This window comes from Lepidochelys olivacea (assembly GCF_965140295.1).
Source record: "Lepidochelys olivacea isolate rLepOli2 genome assembly, chromosome: 7".
NCBI classification, from domain to species: Eukaryota; Metazoa; Chordata; order Testudines; family Cheloniidae; genus Lepidochelys; species Lepidochelys olivacea.
The window spans coordinates 80456224-80481690 of NC_140417.1; the positions used below are offsets into that span (position 1 = coordinate 80456224).

Sequence of the window (25467 nt, forward strand, 5' to 3'; positions counted from 1 at the left end):
AGTAATTTCTTTTTGTCAAAATCACTGGACATTACTAAATATATGTTTTAAATATACATGGGCCCGAACCAACACCTCCAATCTGAACACCTTTCAATTTCATAACTGGGCCTTATCTCTAGAACAATATGAAGTGAAATTCTGAAATGTAATACTCCTGAATTTTGAGTAGATCCAAATCAAATTCATGCTTTGAAGTTCAAGTCCATCTCCAATACTCACCTTCTAACCAAAGATGACGCCTCTTATTTTTTAACGGTAATCATCAATTGTCTTTGGAACTTTTCTGCAGGGATTCTAACAATGGGAAAAGTCAACTTCCATTCTATGGTCAGTTCTCATCTCCATTAAGAAATTCATGATGAGAAGCATATCAGAATCGCCAGTCAGCTCAAATAACAAAACTCTGAGCGCAAGCTACATCTAAAAGGACTAAAATATTAATTATTGTACCTATGAGAATAATAGTAAAAAAAACCCATCAAACCCACATATGCAGAACTCTGAAGATGCTGATGTCTTCTTGAATATGAAGGTGATCTGGGTGAATGCAGAAACAAATTGCTAATCATTCTTGTAAATAAAGCCCACTATTCTGCTTTGCCCTAGTTTGTGGCCCTTTTTACTCATTTTTTCTGCAAACTTTTACGCAAATGATTTTTTCTTCACCAGAATATTCAAACACAAAAGCATCCTGAATACCAACATATAGCGCCCTGCCAAATTCACAGCCATGAAAAACATGTCACAGATTGTGAAATCTGGTCTCCACCCATAAAATCTGGTCTTTTCTGTGCTTTTACCTTATACTATACAGATTTCACGGGGGGGGGGGGGGGGCAAAGAGACCAGCGTTTCTCAAATTGGGGTTCCTGACCCAAAAGGGAGTTGCAGGGGGGTCGCAAAGTTATTTTAGGGGGGTCACGGTATTGCCACCCTTATTTCTGTGGTGCCTTGAGAGATGGATGACCAGAGAGCGTCGGCTATTGGCCAGGCACCCAGATTGGAAGGCAGCGCCCTGCCAGCAGCAGCACAGAAGTAACTGTGGCAATACCATGCCATGCCACCCTTGCTGCTGCCTTCAGAGCTAGACAGCCAGAGAGTGGCGACTTCTGACTGAGGGCCCAGCTCTGCAGGCAGCAGCGCAGACGTAAAGGTGGCAACCACCATACCGTGCCATCCTTATTTCTGCACTATTGCTGGCGGTGGCTCTGCCTTCGGAACTGGGCTTCCAGCCAGCAGCCACCGCTCTCCCCTGCCCAGCTCTGAAGGCAGCACCGCCGCCAGCAACAGCGCAGAAGTAAGGGTAGCAGTACCGCAAGCCTCCCCCCCCCCATAACCTTGTGACTCCCCGCCCCATTTCCTTTTCGGGTCAGGATCCCTACAACTACAACACTGTGAAATTTAAGATTTAAATAGCTGAAATCATGAAATTTATGATTTTTTAAATCCTATGACCATGACATTAACCAAAATGGACCGTGAATTTGGTAGGGCGCTACTAATATATATCTATGATTGTATTCACACCAGAAATGCACTTGCAGCTATTTTGAAAGCTATTTGTGGTTCAAAGCTGGACAGGGCCCTGTAAAACTGAGTTGGAGGAAGCTCTACTATTCAATTCTTCCTTCCCCCCCCATTTAACTGGTTCTGCCACCAGAATTTCTTCTCACTGAGAGAGAACGTGTGCACATGCTACCGTATGGATGTACTGTGATACTCATCTGTGTCACACTCATAATGTGATACTCATCTGACCAAATTAACTATTTTTGCTCTTGTAGGCTTCGTTTCCATCCTTAGTTTTTGAAAGATGTGGGGACATCCTTTTATACAAAGCAAGGCCCAGCAACTCAAATCTAGAGCCCTGCAAGTAGCAAGAAAAGCAGAAACCACAGCATTGTTATCCTCGTCATACATTGCTACACAAACTAATCAGAAGCCACAAACCATATTACAGGATTCTCTCATAAACTTAGACCAGCGGCAGAAAAGTATCATCATCACAGAGAGCGGAAGTCATAGCTGCCAGTTGCTCCAGGAGCTCTTTTCTGCTTAGCTTCAGTCCCAGTGTGGTCTAGTAACTTAGGCAAGTATGTTGGTCTTTTCAACAGCAAAGTACAGAGGCTCAAGGGAATACAAAGCAATTTTTCCACATGCAGCAAAAGAAATGAAGGATGAAGAAATGCATCGGAAAATGGAGATTCTCCCACCCACCCCTTTTGTCGATTATACATTCATACAGAGATGCAGATGAAAAGAATTGTAACATAATTAAGCTCAATAACAATAAAACAGTGGGTAAAGAGAAATAATTATGACATGCTGCCTGGCCCTAGTACCACTTGCCTACTATTGAGACCAATACTCATACTCTATCTCATCCATTATCTTTGTGGTCCTAACACTGGATGAATCCACTTGGAGCTTAGAGACAATGAGGACAAGCCAAAAGTCCTCCAGACTGTTCCAAAAGGAACACTCTCCACAATCTGATCTGCCACATCCTCCTCCGAGAGAAGTACAGTAGCAGGTTTGGATCAGGCCCCTGCAAATGCACACAGCCATCAAGCCAATAAACTTATGCTCCCATTTGTTAATGTCTCTATCTGCCTGAGGAGGTAAGCGCCAATGGCCTCTTTAAATCCTGGGTCCATGAACAAAAAAAAGCCAAAAGTATAATGTCCTTGAGTATGTATTCATCTGAGGCAACACACAGCACTTTTGAGGGCAGTTCTAGACCTTTGTTGTCGTTTGCCTGATCATACCATGCAGAGAGTTCACATTTTTCTCCAATAGAAAGATCAGTGGAATGCACTGGCTAATATTAGAGTCATAGCTGCTGATGAACCTCAGGGCAACTGTCAAAGGCCCTCAGAATGTCACAATATTCTTATATGAAATAATGTTGTATGAGAGATGGAAAATATACCACAGTTGCCCATTTTTCAGAGTAGCAGCCGTGTTAGTCTGTATTCGCAAAAAGAAAAGGAGTACTTGTGGCACCTTAGAGACCAACACATTTATCTGAGCATAAGCTTTCGTGAGCTACAGCTCACTTCATCGGATGCAGTTGCCCATGTTACCTCTGTAGCTAGAGAGCTTAGGCATTGAGACAATCAAATAAAAAAATACACACAGAGAGCTGACTGCGCCTACGTGCAATTAGGATTGTGCAACTACATACAAATTACTGAGTGTGAATGTGACAGGAGAAAAAATGGATAAAAAGCCGCTAGTGAATATGACTTATGTGTCTTTCTTCCGAAATCATGAAGGAGTCCAGTCTTTTAAAATAAGGGATACATATACACAGCAAAATGTAATCCTCTTTCTTGTTGAAAAGAGTAAAAGAAAAGGTTTAAATGTCCTAGAATTCTCCACACTGGCTTGCCACCTGCCATTTCTCTCTCTCTCTCTCTCTCCCTAAAATGCTCCCCAACCTTCATCTTAAGAACTGAGATCCAATAATTCATTTAGGCCCTTATCCTATTTAGAAAAAATTAATTAATCCGATCAGGATTTAAAAAAAAAAAACAGACACTAGCATGTGACTTAGGTAACCAGATTAATGCCTTGAGCAGCAAATCATAAATATTGCATACTCAAATAAACAGTCTTGGGGCTCTGGCTGGGCAGAGGAATAACCATCATATACTTGATTGCAGGATGGGGCCAGAGTGAGTAGTTCACAAACAATCCATTTAGGGTTGCCAATTTTTGTTGGATGTTTTCCTGGAGGTTTCATCACATGACATCATCTTTAATTAAAGATTAATCTTTAATTCCTGGAGACTCCTGGACAAATCTGGAGTGTTGGCAACCCTAAATCCATTGGCTAGAAGTGTTCCAGACAAAGCATTTAATCAGATACAAATTGAGAATAAATATGTACAAATGACTGTGTGCTGACAATTTGAAAACAGAAAAGGGGGCTAAATGTTGTGAGGGAACCCAGCTGGCAGTTTTAGTCCAGTAGGGTTTATCTTGTAGGATGGGGAAGGTGTCGGGGTATGTTTTTATATCTGGGCCATTGAGTCTGAACACAAGGGATCTATGTTGATTCCCCATGTTCCTGTATTTAACTTTTACAGTATGGAAAATTCTGAGCATTTTATATATTTAAATGGTGACTTAAATCTTTAAAGGTTTCTTTTCTTCCTGAAGGGATATTAATGTATGTCCTACAGCCATCACCACACCCAGAAATATAGCGTAAACTCCTTTTAAAGAATTCTCTGGAAAAGGGATTCTTAGATTGCTTGAACTGCCCAATATCCTGTGAGAGAAAGACTGCCACTCCTATAGTTGTTTCATTAAAATAAATCTTGATTTGATTGCATTTGGTTGATTTCATTTTTAACATCTCCTGGTAACGCAGAGTGCTGGCAGTTAGAAGCTTTTAAGGGCTACCCCCCCCCCTTTATGAGCAAGATTGTCAGTTAGCAATCTGCCCCAAGTAACATTCAGCATGTAATTGAACTGGCCCAGGAGCACAGCAGGGAACTGACTGTAACTCAGAGTCACAATGTGACCCCAGGTTCCACCTTGCTTCACAGGGAAAATAACCTACCATGAGTCAGTATCAGAAGTAGATTACCTCCCCTGCCCTGCTGACTCAGCAATACTTGCTGGAGCATTAGGAAGAGGTAAAGCCAAGGACCCATCCACTTCCCAGCTCCAGAAGGAGGGGGAAGTAGTGGCACTGTGCTATTCCCCCCACTCTTCCCCTGGGTTTCAAGCCAGTGCAAACATTCCAAATGTGTCCAGTGTCACCTGAAAATTAACATCTATGGAATTTGTTAAAAAATATGTAAGGTGAAAAGTTACCTTACTTATGTGGGACTCACAAAAATATTGAAAATGTGCTCCCCACACATATTATTCTAAAATACATTTTAAATAAAAAGTCATTAATCTGATAAATGATGAATATTGGCTGCAAGATCTGAAGTTTGTAGTACCAGAAAACCCCATAAACTGCTATGGATTGCGTCACGAAGTGATTTTTTTTTTTCCTTATCAGAAAATACTGCATTTCATTTCCACCAGAAAATGCAGGACAACTTACATCAACTAAATAGGAATAATTTTAACGACTGCTGTCAGAATGAAGGAAACACAAATGCAGACATGGTTCAGTTACCAGTCTGATGAAAAGAAATCTACAGCTATGTTGAGTAAGTTATTTAAAATTGTGCAGATTAGTTTAGCTGGAACAGAAAGCAGGCTTCCTCCAATCTTGAATTCTGGTTATTCTATCCAACTTCAGTGAGTTTTATCCAACTTCAGTAAAAAATTGAATTCAGTACAAAATAGATACCACAGATGCAGACATTTAGAGAGTTCCTCAGTTTTAAAGCCAATGACTCAGATGCTTACATCCCAAACTGGCAATAGATATGGAAGGCAGCTACTATCGGTCTTTCTCACTAGCATAGATCCTTGCTGTTCATAAATCATAGAATCATAGAATATCAGGGTTGGAAGGGACCTCAGGAGGTCATCTAGTCCAACCCCCTGCTCAAAGCAGGACCAATCCCCAATTAAATCATCCCAGCCAGGGCTTTGTCAAGCCTGACCTTAAAAACTTCTAAGGAAGGAGATTCTACCACCTCCCTAGGTAACGCATTCCAGTGTTTCACCACCCTCCTAGTGAAAAAGTTTTTCCTAATATCCAACCTAAACCTCCCCCACTGCAACTTGAGACCATTACTCCTTGTCCTGTCCTCTTCTACCACTGAGAATAGTCTAGAACCATCCTCTCTGGAACCACCTCTCAGGTAGTTGAAAGCAGCTATCAAATCCCCCCTCATTCTTCTCTTCTGCAGACTAAACAATCCCAGTTCCCTCAGCCTCTCCTCATAACTCATTTGTTCCAGTCCCCAAATAATTTTTGTTGCCCTCCGCTGGACGCTTTCCAATTTTTCCACATCCTTCTTGTAGTGTGGGGCCCAAAACTGGACACAGTACTCCAGATGAGACCTCACCAATGTCAAATAGAGGGGGATGATCACGTCCCTCGATCTGCTCGCTATGCCCCTACTTATACATCCCAAAATGCCATTGGCCTTCTTGGCAACAAGGGCACACTGCTGACTCATATCCAGCTTCTCGTCCACTGTCACCCCTAGGTCCTTTTCCGCAGAACTGCTGCCTAGCCATTCGGTCCCTAGTCTGTAGCTGTGCATTGGGTTCTTCCGTCCTAAGTGCAGAACCTTGCACTTATCCTTATTGAATCTCATCAGATTTATTTTGGCCCAATCCTCCAATTTGTCTAGGTTCCTCTGTATCCTATCCCTCCCCTCCAGCGTATCTACCACTCCTCCCAGTTTAGTATCATCCGCAAATTTGCTGAGGGTGCAATCCACACCATCCTCCAGATCATTTATGAAGATATTGAACAAAACCGGCCCCAGGACTGACCCCTGGGGCACTCCACTTGACACCAGCTGCCAACTAGACATGGAGCAATTGATCACTACCCGTTGAGCCCGACAATCTAGCCAAACTTTCTACCCACCTTATAGTGCATTCATCCAGCCCATACTTCTTTAACTTGCTGACAAGAATACTGTGGGAGACCGTGTCAAAAGCTTTGCTAAAGTCAAGAAACAATACATCCACTGCTTTCCCTTCATCCACAGAACCAGTAATCTCATCATAGAAGGCAATTAGATTAGTCAGGCATGACCTTCCCTTAGTGAATCCATGCTGACTGTTCCTGATCACTTTCCTCTCATGTAAGTGCTTCAGCATTGATTCTTTGAGGACCTGCTCCATGATTTTTCCGGGGACTGAGGTGAGGCTGACTGGCCTGTAGTTCCCAGGATCCTCCTTCTTCCCTTTTTTTAAAGATTTAAATCATATAATGTAGCCAGGCATTGGAGTTCTTGACCTCTCAGGGAGTCTCCCTGATGTCTATTCTATAGAATTGGAAACTCTTAACTACAAGTCAAAACAAAAATTTCTGTACTGTCAATTGAGCCAGTATTTTAAATGATAAATTGATTATCAAAGTGTCAATTGGAAATCATTTTTAAAATATACCATATTCAGACCAGAAATTAGATTATCTCCAAAAGATGGGGAAGTGGTACTCTCACCATGCTCTCACTTATAACACTTTGGTTTCTTAATTGTTTTATAAGTTTATGGACTCAGCCCAACACGCCAGGTCTACATTATCACAGCCAAAATGGGAAAATACTCCAGCCATTGGATACAGTATGCATGTTTATCAGGTATAAAAACCATTCCAAGATAAGGAAAGACAGTTGTATGAGTTACCCTTCCCTTCAGAATTAAAGTAACTCAAACACTGATTTTAAAGAGAACAATATGACTTCTGCAGGCTGGCTGGCCTTGATGTGAATAATTTTTGAACTGAATCAGCTGAAAACAGTGAAGGACCAAATAGTCCCATGCATACTGAGAACATCATTACCAAAATGATGTGTTGGATGCCTGCATGCCAAACCCATTACAAAATAATTTCTTTTACATTATTTCTGGGTAAGGTTTTTGCATAGGAATCAGATTCTTGCAAAAAATTACCCTGAAATTCTCTGTGAAATTATTACAGCCAGTCAAAAACTCAAATCAATGAGCTGGACACTCTGGCGTATGCAAGCCATTTTGCATTGCTCCACTGGCACAAAGCACTTTTAAGCATGAATTCAGCTATTAAAAGGGTAGATGAGACGCACCATAGATACTCCCGTGCTCCCTCCCGTGCCTGTGACCAGTACAGAGGGGCATATCCAGCCTAGTCCTGTTATGATCCCTGGCTGCCATAAAGGTTTCTCAGAACCATTGGAAGTCAGCGTAACTGGAGCAGCCTTTAGGTGACTGGACTAATGCCAGGATGACCCAAAGCTTGTGGATACAAAAGGCAGGCTTAAAGCCAATTTTGCATCACTTTCCTAAACTGTACCGAGCACTCCTTCAGCTGCAGCCGAGGATCTAAGTCAATATCATCATAGGTTGAAAAAACAAGTGGTTCTTAGACTATTATAAAAATAATTAAAAGAAAAGAATATTGTCCTGGAGGTGTTACTGGAAAGCAAGCAGCAGGACAGGCACTCTACACAGATACCCTGAGGTCCAAGAATCCTTGCAGAACTTTGGCCTCCATGGTTCTGAGCTCATAGATCCCTTTCATCCCACTACTAACCTTCCCTTCTCTCAAAGTGAATGATGTGGTGTAGCTATTGCATAGTCACTCACATTTAAGTAATGGATCTATCTTCTAATATGGTGACAGTTATTACAAAACTGTGGTTACACTGCAATTACAATATAATTACACTGTGGTTATTCTTGTTTATAACAAATTACCACTAATTCATATAACTGGAAGGTTAAGAAGGTGGCTGAATTACTTATATTATCCTTTTGGTTTTATAAGTAATTCATGTACTTTTGGAATCCACATACATGACGTAGATTTTATTTACACTGTGATTACTCTGTCACACAGTTAATTTTCCTAGTTATATGAATTACTAGCAATTATAGGTTTCATAAAGCATATCCATGGTGTAATTACAGGCACCAAATTAGAAAGTGTAACTGACAATTTTATGTAGTATTTTCAATGTTTGTTTTAAAATGTAAAAAAGCATGAAACTGACCAAATATACGGGCAGATCAAAATCATGATAAGATCTTTGTAACTGAGGAACTTGGTGTTTGTTTGTGACTGGGGAGCTCTACTAACTGAAAATAATGCAAGAAATTAAATGGAAAGAAAGGAGAGCAAGGGGTAAAGAGGGAAAAGGGATCAAAAGCAGGAGAGTACTGTCCATTTGACATAGCAAATATGTAACTATCATATTTCTTATCTTCTATCAGCTGATGGAGAGGTCTAACACTCCCAGCCCACAGTTTTAATAATGTTTGAGTCTAGGAATGGAGAGCCATGTTTAGCAACCATAAAAAAGAGGAGATTTTAATAGGAGAACCATGAGGTATGATGTTTTGCTTGTGCATTCAGAGTAACGTTTTCCAAGTGGAATATGACAATTTATTCACTGGAACGAAGTGACCAAGGAAAATCATAAAATGCTATCCCGCTGACCTTGATTTTTCTTTAAGCTCTCTGATACTGCACTGAAAACATATGTAGCAACAAACCCAAAATTACATCCACAGCTTTTTAAGTGTGGTGTTGTCAAGGTTCCTCCCCTACTCTGAACTCTAGGGTACAGATGTGGGGACCGGCATGAAAACCTCCTAAGCTTACCTTTACCAGCTTAGGTTAAAACTTCCCCAAGGTAGAAATTAATTTTACCCTTTGTCTTTGGAATATCCACTGCCACCACCAAACTCTAACTGGGTTTACTGGGAAACGTAGTTTGGACACGTCTTACCCCCCAAAATCCTCCCAACCCTTGCACCCCACTTCCTGGGAAAGGTTTGGTAAAAATCCTCACCAATTTGCATAGGTGACCACAGACCCAAACCTTGGATCTGAGAACAATGAAAAAGCATTCAGTTTTCTTACAAGAAGACTTTTAATAGAAACAGAAGTAGACAGAAGTAAAGGAATCACCCCTGTAAAATCAGGATGGTAGAAACCTTACAGGGTAATTAGATTCAAAACATAGAGAATCCCTCTAGGCAAAACCTTATGTTACAAAAAAGACACACAGACAGAAATAGTCATTCTATTCAGCACAATTCTTTTCTCAGCCATTTAAAGAAATCATAATCTAACACATACCTAGCTAGATTACTTACTAAAGTTCTAAGACTCTATTCCTGGTCAATCCCCAGCAAAAGCAGCATATAGACAGACACACAGACCCTTTGTTTCTCTCCCTCCTCCCAGCTTTTGAAAGTATCTTGTCTCCTCATTGGTCATTTTGGTCAGGTGCCAGCGAGGTTACCTTAAGCTTCTTAACCCTTTACAGGTGAGAGATTTTTCCTCTGGCCAGGAGGGATTTTAAAGGGGTTTACCCTTCCTTTATATTTATGACAGGTGTGATTTTGCATCGAGATACAATGTAAAGGTAAATGTGAAATAACGATTTAAATTTAAAATCTGCTGTGATGAAAGTGCAGATTTATTTTGCCCAACAAATGAAAGCAAGTTTTTATTACTTCCATAACAAGCACAAATAGTTGCAAACTTCTTCACTACAGTAAAAAGATAATGGTGTTAGGAAGTTGAGAGTGGTGATGGGGAACCATCTTGCTCACATTTTGGTTCTTTTACAAAAGAAAATATTTTTTTAAAATAAAACTCAGTTAAATATATTGGTTAGCCTGTTTTTCTGTGATATTTGGGTAACTTCAAAGAGGGTATTATCTGCTGACTTCTGAGAGGTTTAGCCTTATTGTTATCCACCTCATTAGTCATAATACTAGGGATGGGCAAACTGGCATATGACAAATAAAACTAGGCTTTCATTGAATCTGACCATCTTTAAGTTTCAGATCAGTTTGGTGTCATAGATTCACACAGTGTATGACTACTTTCCAAAGCCATTGCTTTTCAGGACACAGCGTGTAATCTGTACTTTAATTCATGCAGATCAGAGGACAGCAATTCCATTTTGTGGCAACTTTTGAAGTTTCACAATTTGTTTTCACTCCTCTGTGGAAAAAAAACCAAACCTTTCAAATGTTTTCTCAAAAACATGTGTGTCCATAGCTTAGTGGTTAGGGTGTTGCCCTGGGATATGGGAGATTCAAGTCCCTGGTCTCCCTGACTCAGAGCAGAGTTTTTTATCCCAGGTCATTCTATATCATGCATAGCAGGATCTCCCATATCCCAGCCCAGTACCCTAGCCTCTCATCAATAGAGTCAGTCTCTCTCTCTCTCTCTGATGAAAATTCTGTGGAAAGTGGTTCATCTGTGCAAAACACTTCAGTAAAACCAAATATTTAGGCAAAAAAGTTCTAACCAGCTCTAATTGTAAGTTACATTCTTTCTTCCTAGATGTATGACCATAAATTTGGCTGCATTCAAAAGTAGGTTTTTCAGATATGCACAGCTTACCAAGTACACAGGTATGTATTTGGTAAAGGTTACTAACACAGATATGTGTTTTGTATGCAAGACTCTAGTGAATATTTTTCTGAGCATAGTACACAGTGTGGCAAGGGATTGCTCTTATAACAGATAACAAAAGTCCTGTCCGCTATCTCTTAATTAAAAGTCTTATTTTTTCTAGTATGTGTACAGCCATAAGGTTTTTTGACAAAGAAATACTACATAGAAATCTGAAGATTCAAGAATTCATAGAAGAAAGAGTACAGAGTGTATTTTCATCGGTTGTAACTAGAGTTAGAGGGGAGGGATGGTTATTGACTGGGCACTAGGGGAACACAGAACATGGGTAGTTATGCTGGAAGCAAAATGGACAGAGCAGCACACAGCTTTTAATAAAGTTCCCCTTGTTTAACATAATGTGCAGTTAGCTTCACTCTTTGCTAATGAAACATGGTGGCAGAATCTGAGTTTTGAGTTCTTTTAAGTGCAGGAGCTGACAGCATGAGCAATGCAACTTGTTCTGTAGCCTCCCCAGTGGACTTTGCAGGCACAGTCTTAGCCCAGCAATGGACCTGGTAGAAGGAGGAGTTCGAGCTATACACAGACTTGGCCATACAGGAGAACAACAACAGCTGGAAAGTAAAACAGTATTTTTTACTTTACTGGAAACAAGGCACCACCTCACCACTGCCTCAATCCTCACAGCAGTCATAGGAGACCTATTGCCTCCCAAAGTGGAATAAAACTATGGAATGAAACATAGTTTTCATTACAGACCACTCCAAAGGGGAGGGGACAGACCCCTGAGACATACTGACTGCTACCTGTAATTCTGGGGACTTGACAGACTCCTTAATTTGGGACGAGGATACTCTGCAGCAGTTAGGATCACCACCTACAGGAGCAGCTGTTCCAGGAAGGTGATCTTGAATTAGACAGATGCTTAGACATGTGGCATGCAGCAGAAGCCTCAAGAGAAAGGATGAAAGTCACAAGAGGCACAACTCCCCCAGAATTATATCCAGTGAGACTACAGCAAAGGAGACAGGTGGTCAGGCTTCCATATCCATAGTAAGATGCATTTAATGTGGGAGCCAGCAAGAGCAGGAAAAGAAGAAGTGCCGCACACTTGGACAGCTTTACAAGGAATGTGGCAAGTTGAACCATTTCCCCTTTGTAAGCATGTTGAGTTTTCTGCTTCTTGCAATATCATCTTAAATATCTATTTTGGGGGTCTTTTTACAGTGACAGAATCTCTCTCAACATGTAATAATTAATTTCCTTTAAAACTCTGTGTCAAAAGTGTTTTGTGTGTTGGAACAAAACTGAATATTTTGACAGTCCCAGAAGATGGGTATGAAGATTGGTACATTCTGAATTCATTTTGCTGGTAATTACTGGAGTGTAAAAAAGTATCTGAATATTAGAGTATTAAAAAAATTGGTGGGGGAAGTATTTTTCCCATCTCTTTTTAGCTTTCCCCACTTTTTCCATTGCAGAGGTAGACGGAATATAAATGGAGAGAAAGTAGCAGTTTTCCCACTTTTTAAAAAAAATCAAAATTTTTCATTTTGAAATTTCATAGAAAATGAAAAAGCCAAAAATGTCATCATTGACAAAATACTGTTTCTCAATAAAATAACTTAAAATTGAATTTTTTTGACCAGCCCTAATGAGTATATTCCACTGAAATTTGGTTTAAATGATGAGGGGAGGGGAAAGAAAAACAACCAATGTGAGAATAAAAGAAAGTTTAAAATAAGTAACCATCACAGTATTTTAACCTGAACCTCCTTCATGTCCCTGTGTGTTCATGACATCGATTACGGATTCCATTCTTGCACCACTTTACACATTACTTTTTAACTTAGCACACTCTGTTTATCTAATTTTAGCCATCTCCCTTATACTGCCCTGCTAATGTGATTCAGCCCTATCCTGGAGGAGACTTACTTCAGGAGTGAGAAGTTAGTTTAGCTTCCATGCCACCATTGCCCATTCTTTCAACTGCTGAGCTCACCAAGATGGATTCCAGTAAGTGACAACTTTTGTACTATTTATGATGTAGGCAGGTATCCAGCCACAAAGAATCAGATTGAGGTCACCAAACTCATTTTGCACAGGAAACTGAACAGCTACCACATAATAGCACCCTTTAAAAATGCCAAGCCTGGGCGAGATTTTAAACCCGAAGATGAAAGGCTACATATCACATTGCTAATGCCCTGAGCCATCCAATAACTCCAGTCCCTTCCTTTACTGAAATTATGAGAACATATGAATTATGCAGGGAAATGTGATACTGCTGATGAATCATTGTTCTTGATAGGGATTATTGTGCTCTGTATTAAACATTAAAGCCACTATTAGCAGAAGTACTTAAAATTACAGAAGAAAGTTATTGGCACTATGCCCTGAATTCTTGTCATTACGCTTTCAAGATTCTGTGTTGCTTCTGGCAAAATTAAACTTATGACAGGTTTTTGGGTTTTTTTAATGACTTTTTTTACTTATGAAGATACCAAAATCTTCCCATTAACACAGTTGGGCCAAAAAAAAAAAAGCTCATCTAAATGAAAATAACAATGTATGTTTTATATAAAGAATGTTTTAGATAATTCTTTGTTACCTGAATATGAATAGTTGACATATTTAATGATAAATTGATTTCTATTGTTGCTATTGCTTTGTGTGTCAAAACGTGATGCAAGTACCTTTAGATTTTGTCATTGAATTACACAATGTTTTCTGTTGTTGTCGTCACCATCATCTCTGTTGCATTTGGTAAATGTTTAATGGAATTCTGGTCCAGGTTGGATTTTTTTAAGCTTTTTGTATGAATAAAAATCTTATAAATGCTTGTCTATTTTTCCTTTATTACAGTTACATAATAGTAATTTAAAAGATGAATACAAACTTTAATTTAAAAAGAATGTGTAAACCTTAAATAGGCACAATTCTTTACATTGAATGTAGATCTCACATGTGAAACAAGCTAACAAATAAAAAGTTTATGGATTTTCTCATTCACAATATTGCACACAATGCGTTAACTTTTCATTGGCTCCCAATGGCTGTGCAAACAAAACAAAGGACAAATTCATATAGAGAGACAGGTGGACTCTGGAGCACCCTATCTGAATGCATTCAAGAAGAAAGCAGTGTAAAAGAAACTCTGAGACTAAGAGTGGGCATGGAGTTACCTGAGAGAAAGCATAACTTTTGCTTCAGTCTTTTGTAAAATGATTTCTGTGTGCACTGAAACACTGCATTTTTGATGTGAATAAAATCACAATTTTTAAATTAAATTAGGTACTTTTATCTTCCCTAGCCTCTTCATAACAGATGTTTAAATATGAGTGTTCTCTTTGTCATTATATATATGACATAATTAGTCTCAGTATCTGATCATGATGGCATGCATTTCTTCCAAAAAAATGACTGCAAGGCACTGAGAATTTTCATTCAGATAACCATAGATCTATAAGAAGACAACTTTGTGCCTGGTGGACCAGATGCTCATGTGAAATGGACTGGCATAGTTCCATTGACTTCAGTGAAGCTGTACCAATCTACACCAGCTCAGGATCTGGCCCCATGTCTTTCATTCAAGGGTGTAAAATTGTTTTTACAAACATTTAATGGTTATTATTTTCTGTAATTTCTCAAAGATCTTAAAACATTTTACCAAGTTAAATTAAACCTCAGAAAAACCTGTTGAGGTACTTGTGAGTATTGCTCCACTCATTTCACAGATAGGTGAGCGAAGGGAAAGAGGAGTGCAATAACTTTCCAAAGGCCACATAACGAGTCTGTGACAGAGTCAGGAATATAATCCAGAAGTCAATACCCAGTCCCCTGCTCTCAACACTAAACTCCACTCTCTCCTCCTGGTTTCTGAAAGAGTTACAAATAATAACTAATACCATTTATAAGGTCTCCATATCTATCAAGGATGAGAAATGAAAGACACAATTTTGACCTTATTAGAGCTTTTCGCTGTAGTGATGTCTATCCCTACTCTGAATACTCTGCATCGTGCACTGTTTGCTAGTGAATATGCAGCTTCAGTCACAGTGGCTGATGTATAGCAGATTTTTTCCTACCCTATTGATTAAATACAACATGATTAATAGAGAAGTGAAATAAGACAGGTAATTTCAAAGGGGCCTGCTTGCTGGTGGAAACACACAGACTGGCATGGAGGAATTTACATAAAATAAATCATTGCTCTCTTGAATGCACAAGTCAAGTCAGGACTGCTGTTATGCTCAAGGACAACTGATTTTGAGACTAATATGTACATATAAAACAAATTCTCAATGTGGAAATATCAGTCAGAAAGAGATCAAAGAGTAAGCAAAAGCTACTCTGAACTCATGTAATGGAGTCCTTATAACGCAATCACTGCACTGTAAACTGTCTTTTAAAGATACAGGTTAGAGATACAGTGTTTGCCAATAGTCTCTGGGTAGGTCTATATTGCAGTTATGGGATGTGATTGCAGCTCCAGTAGACATACCTGAGCTAGGTTGCTTGGGTGGGCCCCAGAGCAGTGAAACCACAGGAGCCTGTGCATTAGCATGAGCTGTAAAAGCTCGCCTGGGCAATTTACTCATGTGCCTAGCCTGGGCTGGAGCATGAGCTGCTGCAGCTTCACTGCTCTGGGACCCGAGCTAGCTTTAATCTATGTCTACTCAAGTGGCAATCACAGCCTGCAATAGACATACCTTCTGATTTGTAGCTAGGCTTAGATATTTGGTTGCTTCTTTCTTATACAGGTAAACATCAAGTGTAAGGAGGGTCAATAAAAAAAAGATTTTGTGTACTGGTCTTCTCCCCTCTCAGTTCACATTTTTTTCTCCACACCCTTAATTTAGAATAACTGAAGCTTGCTACACAATTTTTGTGACAGTCTTTGTTGTTCCACACTATAGTATAAAGTTTGATTTAATACCACTCCATGGGAGATGGCTTTTGCATTATTTGGGGCATTTGTTTTTAAAAAATGAAAGATATGCTGGAAGGAGTGTGGCAATTTTTCAGAAATTAATGACTAACCCTATAAAGAGACCTACTTCACACCTAGACTCTGTCGGGTCTGAGTGCAGTAACGCATCCCAAACCAATAAACCTCAACTATTTCTCATATTTGTGACTTATTGACAACTGGACGTTTTTAAACATTTATTTAAAAATGCTTATGTCAAGATTTATGTTAGCCTGAGACCTTCAAGGACTGGTCTGAGGTATTTTGTTTGTTTGTTTTGTTAACAGACAAAACATGTGGATAGTATTTTAGAGAATGACCTTGCTTTCCTTAGCTACAATAGAATTTTTTAGCTTGTAATAGGGAGGAAGTATGGTAAAAATTTCTAGGCATAATTTAGATTGAAAAGGGCAGCTGTTATATCTTACTTGCCAACTGTATTTATTGAGTAATAACTTTGTAGGAGATAATCTTTCACACAGTAGTTACATTTCTCACACTATGGTTTAAGAATCAATTGATAATTAATTATCGTGTAACTGAACCTGGGGAATTAAGCCATTTTGGTCCCGCAATGTTGCTTTCCAAAAAACAAGCAAAACCATACTATTTAGATGAAGGGCACCTTGTAGTGATTTGCCAAGGGCTACATAATATTGCATGCTGCTGCCCTGATAAAGGATTTGGTCAAACTGAAATTAGCCTTGGTCAGTTAAAAAGCAGAGATTGTTGAGGCTGAAGACCCTGGTGATGGGAGCTGAAGTCACTCCCTAGCGCCTTCGCACCAAACAGAAACTGAAGAGATTTTTAGATCCAGACAGAAAGTATGGCTCGGGGGTGTGCCCGGATGGAACGCCTACTCAAGTGTTATGAAAATTTGTGTTAAGGGGATGAGTTTTCTCTTGCTTCACCCCCCACCCCCCAAAATAAAGAAAAAAAGAAAAAAAAAGAAAGGTTCAAGATCTTAAAATTTTACTAAAATGAAAATCAATATTTCAAGGGGAGTAAAATCACATTGAACAAACTGGCCAAAATTTTCATGTGTATTTTCCTGAAAAGCTTTTTCTCCAACTTTATCCAGTTCTCTCAATGAGACCTAGGCAAAATGGTACCATTTATTAGGCACTGGTATTCTACTTAGAAAGAAAAAATACATCCAATAACACTGCAATTCTTTTTTAAAAAGTGTCAGTTTAACTTTTTTCACCACAGGCCTAGTAAATACTTTCCTAGATTAACAATAGTTTTCTAATTTTTAAAGGTAGATTTGCAGCCAGTTATCCACTATACCTGAATTAATTCAAACAATTCCTAGTAAATTTGTATGACAACTATGATTATTAACTCTTTATGACTATATTGTGAAACACTTACAGTTGGACTACTTGTGAATGAGAGTAATCTAATCCTTAATTATCACGTTTAAGAGCTTGACTTGACCGCATGCTGCCCCAAAAGTTTATTTTTTAAATTTATTTTAAAAAATATTCATTTATAATTAAAGCTGGTCAAAAACAATGTATTAAAAATTGTGTGGAAAATGCAGTATTTTTTGTTTTGTTTTTTGTTTCTTGTTTCATTCAAAATTTTCACTGATTTTTTATGTTTATAAAAAGGCTAAATATTTTTGATTATCAAAAACAAAAAAATAAAAACACTGCTGGAAAATGTAAATTTTCTTGTGAAATCCATTTTTAAATTACGGAAAGGTTTCATAACTATTTTTACTAGATCTATTTATTATTTCTGTTATAATAGTATTATATTAGTTGTCGAAGAACTTTCTCCTTCCTCAGGAAGTAATCCCATTATGCACACATTGGTGCAGCTAAGCCTCTAACCAAGTCCTTTTTGTGCTGCAGGGCTGTTTTTGTTCTATATAGAAGTCATATTTTGGATACAGTGCATCACAAACTTAAAGCACAAATAAAACCGGAATGCCAAAATACATGGTTAACCGAACCTTGGTTAGGCAAACTCAAAGATTATTAAACTTTAGCAAGTTGAATTCTACATAGGTATGTGTTTATGTGTAAGAAGTTGCCTGGCTGGTTTAAATCTTCAAAGGATATTTACAACTTAATCAGGTCTGTCTTTGTCACTTAAATACATATATATTTCAGTTCTAAGTCCCGTGCATATTTTCAAAAATGTATTAAGAGGGCAACAACATTCTGATGATTCACTTCCTGACATAAAATTGCTTCGCAGGAACAGCAATACAATAGGTTAGGGTTTTTTTGTTACCTTCTCCAAACTGCTTTTTATTAAACTAGTCTGATACATACCCTGTCAGTTTTCCCTTCAGTTTGAACACTGGTAAGACTGTGTGCATCGTAGTCTTCTTCAAGGTCCGATATATCTTCCAATTCCTCTGGCGTCTAAGAGAAAAGTATGACAAAAATGATGTTTTTCCATTTTATAGTTAGCAACTGTAATATTAGAAAACATCAAAAATATAAGAAAAGGAGTACTTGTGGTACCTTAGAGACTAACCAATTTATTTGAGCATGAGCTTTCGTGAGCTACAGCTCATGCTCAAATAAATTGGTTAGTCTCTAAGGTGCCACAAGTACTCCTTTTCTTTTTGCGAATACAGACTAACACGGCTGTTACTCTGAAACCTATCAAAAATATATTAAACCTGTCCTAAGTGTCCACTTAAAAGACCAACAGAGCTGTGCTATTAGTAAATGTTAAAAAAAAATAGCCTGAAAAAAATTGGATTATATCATAATAGCCATTTTATGGTCGTGGGTTCTATTTTGGAGAAGACATTTAGTAAACTGTCTGTGTTTACATGTATTCTAGTCTGGCATTATTGCTACTAGAAAGAATATATTACAGGGAACCCCTATATGATCAGAGATGGATGAGATTTAGCCAGCATTTTCATTAATAAAAAGTAAAAATTTTAATTTCTCTTCACTTCAAAGAAATATCTATGCCATCCACCCATTGCTACACAAGGAGGAGAGGAATTGCCATACTGGATCAGACCAGTGGCCCATCTAGCCCAGTAACCTGTCAGTAACAGTGTCCACATGAGGTACTTAAGAGGAAGGTAGACTATTGTGAAATAACTTGCCCAAAGAGGAAGTTTCTTCCTAACCCCCCCATCAATTAGTGCTTGGCTTATGCCCAGAAACATCAGGGTTTGTATAATTTATTTTTCTTTTAAAAAAATTATTATCCTATCTAATGTAACTCTGAATGTTCTCATTATCTAACTAAATGTCCAACCCCTTTTTGAATCCTATTGAACTTTTGGCCTCAGAGATACCAAGTGCCATGGGTTAATTATGCACTGTGACAAAGAGCATTTCTTTTTATCAGTTTTGAATTTGTTGTCTTTTGGTTTTATTGAATGTCTCCTAGTTACTGCATTATGAGAAAGGGCAAATAGGAGACCTCAATTTGCCATTTCTAGAGGATTCATTTTGTATATCGCTACAGATTCCCTCTTACTCTTCTCACCTGTAGTCTAAATAGGCCCAATATTTTAAATTTCTTTTCACTGGGAAGCCTTTTCATGTATCTAAAAATTTTTGTTGCCTATATTTGAACTCCTGTATTTCTACCATATCCTTTTGTAGATGGAGTGGCCAGAACTGAACAGAATATTGCATGTAAGAGTGTAGCTTTGAGTGCGTATATGTGTATATATATATATAAAAATAACATTACCTTTTAATAATTTTTTAAACTATTGGTGGACCCTGAGAAGCAGTTTTTATAGCAGAGATATCCACAATGCACACCCAAGTCTTTTTCCTGAGTGAAAAAGAGTTCATTCTAGCTATGTTACACTCTTAATGGTCACGCTTGCACTAATATCTGAGTACCTCGCAAGCTTTAATTTATTTATCCTCTTAACACACCTGTGAGGTAGGGAAGTATGATTATTCCTATTTTACAGATGGGGAACTGGGGGCACAGACAGGCTAAGTGTCACAGAGGAAGTCTGTAACAGATCTGGAAACTGAACTCAAGTCTCCTGAGTGGCAGGCTAGCACCTCAACCACTGGACCAATCTTCCTCTCATTGTAGAGCCCACCAATGTATATAGGTAATTCAGATTCATCCCTCAGCCAGCAACCACTCAATGGGACAGTAACGCACAGCCCCTCTGTAATGCCAAGAAACAGGTTCCACAGGAGTTACGTGCAGTGAAGAGTAAGTTTAGACTGGGCTATTGGGTAACAAAGCATTTGCTTGCAGAATTATGTGGCTGCACAATTGCTTCTTCCCTGCCCCCTCAGTCGTACACTATGCAAGCACACTCTCCCCTGCCCTGGCTCCTTAAAATGTCACCTCAAAGACTTCCCAAATTGTCTGTAAAACATCAAGCTCTTTTGTACAAAGCAGGGAACTAGAAATCCTCCTCTTGTTCCGTGTGACTCTGCTTCTGTGCTAGTGTTGGAAGTAGGGGTGCTGGGAATGCTGCTGCTGCACCCCAGGCTTGAAGTGGTTTCCATCTTTTACAGGGTTTACAGTTTGGTTCAATGGCTCTCAGCACCCCCATTATACAAATTGTTCCAGCACCACTGGCAGTTTACAGCTGTTGTATGTGCTGGGAAAGAATGTGATTTCCCTTCCCTCTCTCCTTTCTCAAAATGCCCCCCAAATTCTCTCCCTGTGTTCTCAATATCCTCACCCCTGAAAATACAGGGGATGCTCAGAACTAGAGTTCTGATTTCGGCCCATCTTTAGTGCAAAAACAGATTGCTCCTGCTCAGAGCTGTCATTTTGTAGAGTGATGTAAAAATCCCAAATTTGGAACTGATTTGGACACATCAGTTTCTGAGCAACAGTAATTACAATGCTCACCTCCACATGGTAGTAGCCATTTTATATATGTCCCAGATCCCTTAAACTCCCACTGTGGCTCTCTCTCTCTCCCTCCACTCAGTCTCCTGCTCTGAAGACCCCTACTTTTCTCCCTTTGTCCTTTTACTCAATCCTTTGTTTACTACCCAGGTAACTCAGGCCATGTGCATAAATCCTGAATTATACCCCAAATAATCCAGCAAATAAAACAATATGGATGTGGCTGCAGAAAAACTCTAAAAAACAAAAAAACAAATGATAAGTTTTGCTGTTTTATGGTACCAGTCCAAAGAAACCGTGTAAGCAAATAAAAACATGAAATTCATGTGATTGTGAAGTGTACAGGATTAGACATTGGCTGTGAAAATGAGCTGGAGAGCACTGTAATTATAGAAAAGAGATTTCTGTTGGTGCACTCCAATTTACATTAATAAAAACAGAGACTCTGGGACAATGCACATTATGTGCATATATCTGGGACATCCACATCTATGGACGATATATCCATTATGAAGAGATTAATACAACTGTAAGAGTACTTGCCTGAACTAACTCTATAGTTTCAGTCAGAAAGAAATATTGGTATTTTTTGTATGTATAGATCAAGCACTACCCTAAAATTTAATCTTTGTCAGATGCCCAAAATGAACTACACAAAGGAATGAATTTCATCCAATATACAAAACAATGTTTCTAGGAGATAAGTTACCTGGATCTAGTATAGAGTTTGATACCAGTAAATTGCAAGCTTTGGAAAACGTGTCCAGATATAATAATTAAACAATATTTACAGCCTCTACTATGTATGATCAACTGTTCAGGCAAATATGATTGTAAAGCCTACAACATTTAAGACTCTTCATTTGTAAAATAAATAAATAAAATATGAATGGTTACAGTGAGCCAGAACGCTCGGAGGATTGGTAATATGTTGTGAAGTCTTTTAGCTTTAGGCCACAGGTTAGACTTCTGTATAAGTTAATAATAACTAAAAGTTGTTACCATCTAAAAGCTGTTTGACAGCCCACAGTGTGAACTAAGTCAGATTCTTAGTGGACATATCTCCGTTCAAGAAAAACCGCCAGCACTAGAATTAGAACTAATTGAGACCCTAGTAGGCAGTCTAGGTAAAGAGGCCAAGAATTGAAGAGCATAAAAAACAAACTACCATTTAGCTCCCCAAAATTACATTGGCTGGCATAAAGACAGGCAGAAGTCAATCCTAGAGCTGTACGAATAACTGATTTTTTGGTTTGCTGGAAGTTCTGAAAAATTGAAAATAGTTCATTTTCAGTTGATTTGAAACTATATTTTTAATTTGTCTTTGGTGAGTCAAAATGTAAAAAAATAACGTTTTTCATTGAATGAAATGTTTCGTTTTCATTTCAAGCTTTTACAAACTTTTTAAATAAAACTGAAGGAAATTTCAAAATGACAAGTTTCAAATGGAAAAATTAAAATGTTTCCATTTCAAAAATGTACAAACAATGGCTTTTTTATTTTTAATGGTTTTTTTTCCAACCGTAACAATGACAAAAAGTGGACATGAATTCAGAAAATGTTATGGTGGATCCAAATCTGCATTTTCTGCCAAAAAAAAACATTTGGCCAAAAATTTTTATCTAGATCAAGTCAGTCCTCATCTAGTTTTAAGGTTCATAACAACCAAACAGGGCTAGAAATAATTCTCCCATTCCAAAATTATGAGACTTGTGTTTCTTCTAGTAAAACACAAGATATTGGACCTTACATTTACTACATTAAGTATAGAAAGCTATTGTAAATAATTTTGAGATTTTTCTAAACATTAGTTAATTTTTTTTCTCCACCTCTGACGACTGTACAATTGGACTCATGGTAGAAAGGCAGCATGGCTTTATAAGTGAAAGAAATAAAAATGTACCTATAAAAATGTTTGAAAGTCAAACATTTCCCAAATAGTTTTTCTGTAAAATATATGGAAATAGCAGAATACTTGGTTGTGTGGTATAACGGTTTTACTGGCATGAACTTGAAATGGTCTCATTACTCACAAGCGAGCTATTTAGATCATCCCAAATGACTTTTAGTAAAGCCTTTAAAACACACCAAGCCATCATGTATTCTCTACATGCCACACATTTTACAGAAAGACTATTTCAGAAATATTTGAGAGAGTTTTTCAAAATTTTATGGGTGCTATTTTTCATTTTTCTCTATAGCCAAACTTACTTAGTATCATAAGCCTAAGTGTAGAGGCCTTGGAGGGTGAAGGGTAGAGGAAATGACATTTATTTAAGAAATCTCTAAATAAAATATACCCTGAAAAAGGTTTTCTATATATTATAATATCACACTTCAGATCCATTCAGCACCTTGGGACACATGAGGACGTAGAAACAAAAGACTGTAATCACTGAAAGGAGAAGGGAAGATTCCTAGCTTTCACAGATTTATAGATACTAAGGTCAGAAGGGACCATTATGATCATCTAGTCCGACTTCCTGCACAACGCAGTCCACAGAATCTCACCCACCCACTCCTGTGAAAAACCTCTCATCTATGTCTGAGCTATTGAAGTCTTCAAATTGTGGTTTAAAGACTTCAAGGAGCAGAGAATCCTCCAGCAAGTGACCCATGCCCCATGCTACAGAGGAAGGAAAAAACCTCCAGGGCCTCTTCCAATCTGCCCTGGAGGAAAATTCCTTCCCAACACCAAATATGGCAATCAGCTAAATCCTGAGCATATGGGCAAGATTCACCAGCCAGATACCCAGGAAAAGAATTTTCTGTAGTAACTCAGATCCCACCCCATCTAACATCCCATCACAGGCCATTGGGCCTATTTACCATGAATAGTTAAAGATCAATTAATTACCAAAATCACGTTATCCCATCATACCATCTCCTCCATAAACTTATTGAGTTTAATCTTAAAGCCAGATAGGTATTTTGCTCCCACTTCTTCCCTTGGAAGGCTTTCCAAAACTTCACTCCTCTGATGGTTAGAAACCTTCATCTAATTTCAAGTCTAAACGTCCCAATGACCAGTTTATATCCATTTGTTCTTGTGTCCACATTGGTATTGAGCTTAAATAATTCCTCTCCCTCTCCGGTATTTATCCCTCGGATATATTTATAGAGAGCAATCACATCTCCCCTCAACCTTCTTTTAGTTCGGCTAAACAAGCCAAGCTCCTTGAGTCTCCTTTCATAAGACAGGTTTTCCATTCCTCGGATCATCCTAGTAGCCCTTCTCTGTACCTGTTCCAGTTTGAATTCATCCTTCTGAAACATGGGAGACCAGGACTGCACACAGTATTCCAGGTGAGGTCTCACCAGTGCCTTGTATAACGGTACTAAAACTTCCTTATCTCTACTGGAAATACCTTGCCTGATACTTTCCAAGACTGCATTAGCTTTTTTCACAGCCATATCACATTGGCAGCTCATAGTCATCCTATGATCAACCAATACTCCAAGGTCCTTCTCCTCCTCCGTTACTTCTAATTGATGCGTCCCCAGCTTATAACTAAAATTCTTGTTATTAATCCCTAAATGCATAACCTTACACTTCTCACTATTAAATTTCATCCTATTACTATTACTCCAGTTTACAAGGTCATCCAAATCTTCCTGTATGATTTCCTGGTCCTTCTCTAAATTGGCAATACCTCCCAGCTTTGTATCATCCGCAAACTTTATTAGCACACTCCCACTTTTTGTGCCGAGGTCAGTAATAAAAAGATTAAATAAGATTGGTCCCAGAACTGATCCCTGAGGAACTCCACTGGTAACCTCCCTCCAGCCTGACAGTTCACCTTTCAGTAGGACCCGCTGTAGTCTCCCTGTTAACCAATTCCTTATCCACCTTTCAATTTTCATATTGATCCCCATCTTCTCCAATTTAACTAATAATTCCCCATGTGCCACGGTATCAAATGCCTTACTGAAATCTCGGTAAATTAGATCCACTGCATTTCCTCTGTCTAAAAGATCTGTTACTTTCTCAAAGAAGGAGATCAGGTTGGTTTGGCAAGATCTATCTTTTGTAAAACCATGTTGTATTTTGTCCCAATTACCATTGACCTCAATGTCCTTAACTACTTTCTCCTACAAAAATTTTTCCAAGACCGATAGTTATCAGGATCACTTTTTTTTCCTTTCTTAAAAATAGGAATTATGTTAGCAATTCTCCAACCATACGGTACAACCGCTGAGTTTACAGATTCATTAAAAATTCTTGCTAATGGGCTTGCAATTTCATGTGCCAATTCCTTTAATATTCTTGGATGAAGATTATCTGGGCCCCCCGATTTAGTCCCACTAAGCTGTTTGAGTTTTGCTTCTACCTCAGATATGGTAATATCTACCTCCATATCCTCATTCCCATTTGTCATGCTACCATTATCCCTAAGATCCTCTTTAGCCTTATTAAGACTGAGGCAAAGTATTTGTTTAGATATTGGGCCATGCCTAGATTACCCTTGACCTCCACTCCATCCTCAGTGTTTAGCAGTCCCACTTCTTTCTTTGTTTGGCTGTAGAACCTTTACAATTGGTTTTAATTCCCTTTGCAAGGTCCAACTCTACTTGACTTTTAGCCTGTCTCACTTTATCCCTACATGTTCTGACCTCAACAAGGTAGCTTTCCTTGCTGATC

At 38.6% G+C, this 25467-nt stretch overlaps 1 protein-coding gene across 1 annotated transcript in view; it reads right to left on the reverse strand.

Annotated features, from left to right (window-relative positions):
• Positions 1-25467, reverse strand: part of CTNNA3 (catenin alpha 3) — a 928050-nt gene that overhangs the window by 81245 nt on the left and 821338 nt on the right. Inside the window, exon 14 of the mRNA XM_084634510.1 lies at positions 18284-18376. Within this exon, the coding sequence (XP_084490636.1) occupies positions 18284-18376 (93 nt within the window). The remainder of the gene's footprint in view (positions 1-18283; positions 18377-25467) is intronic.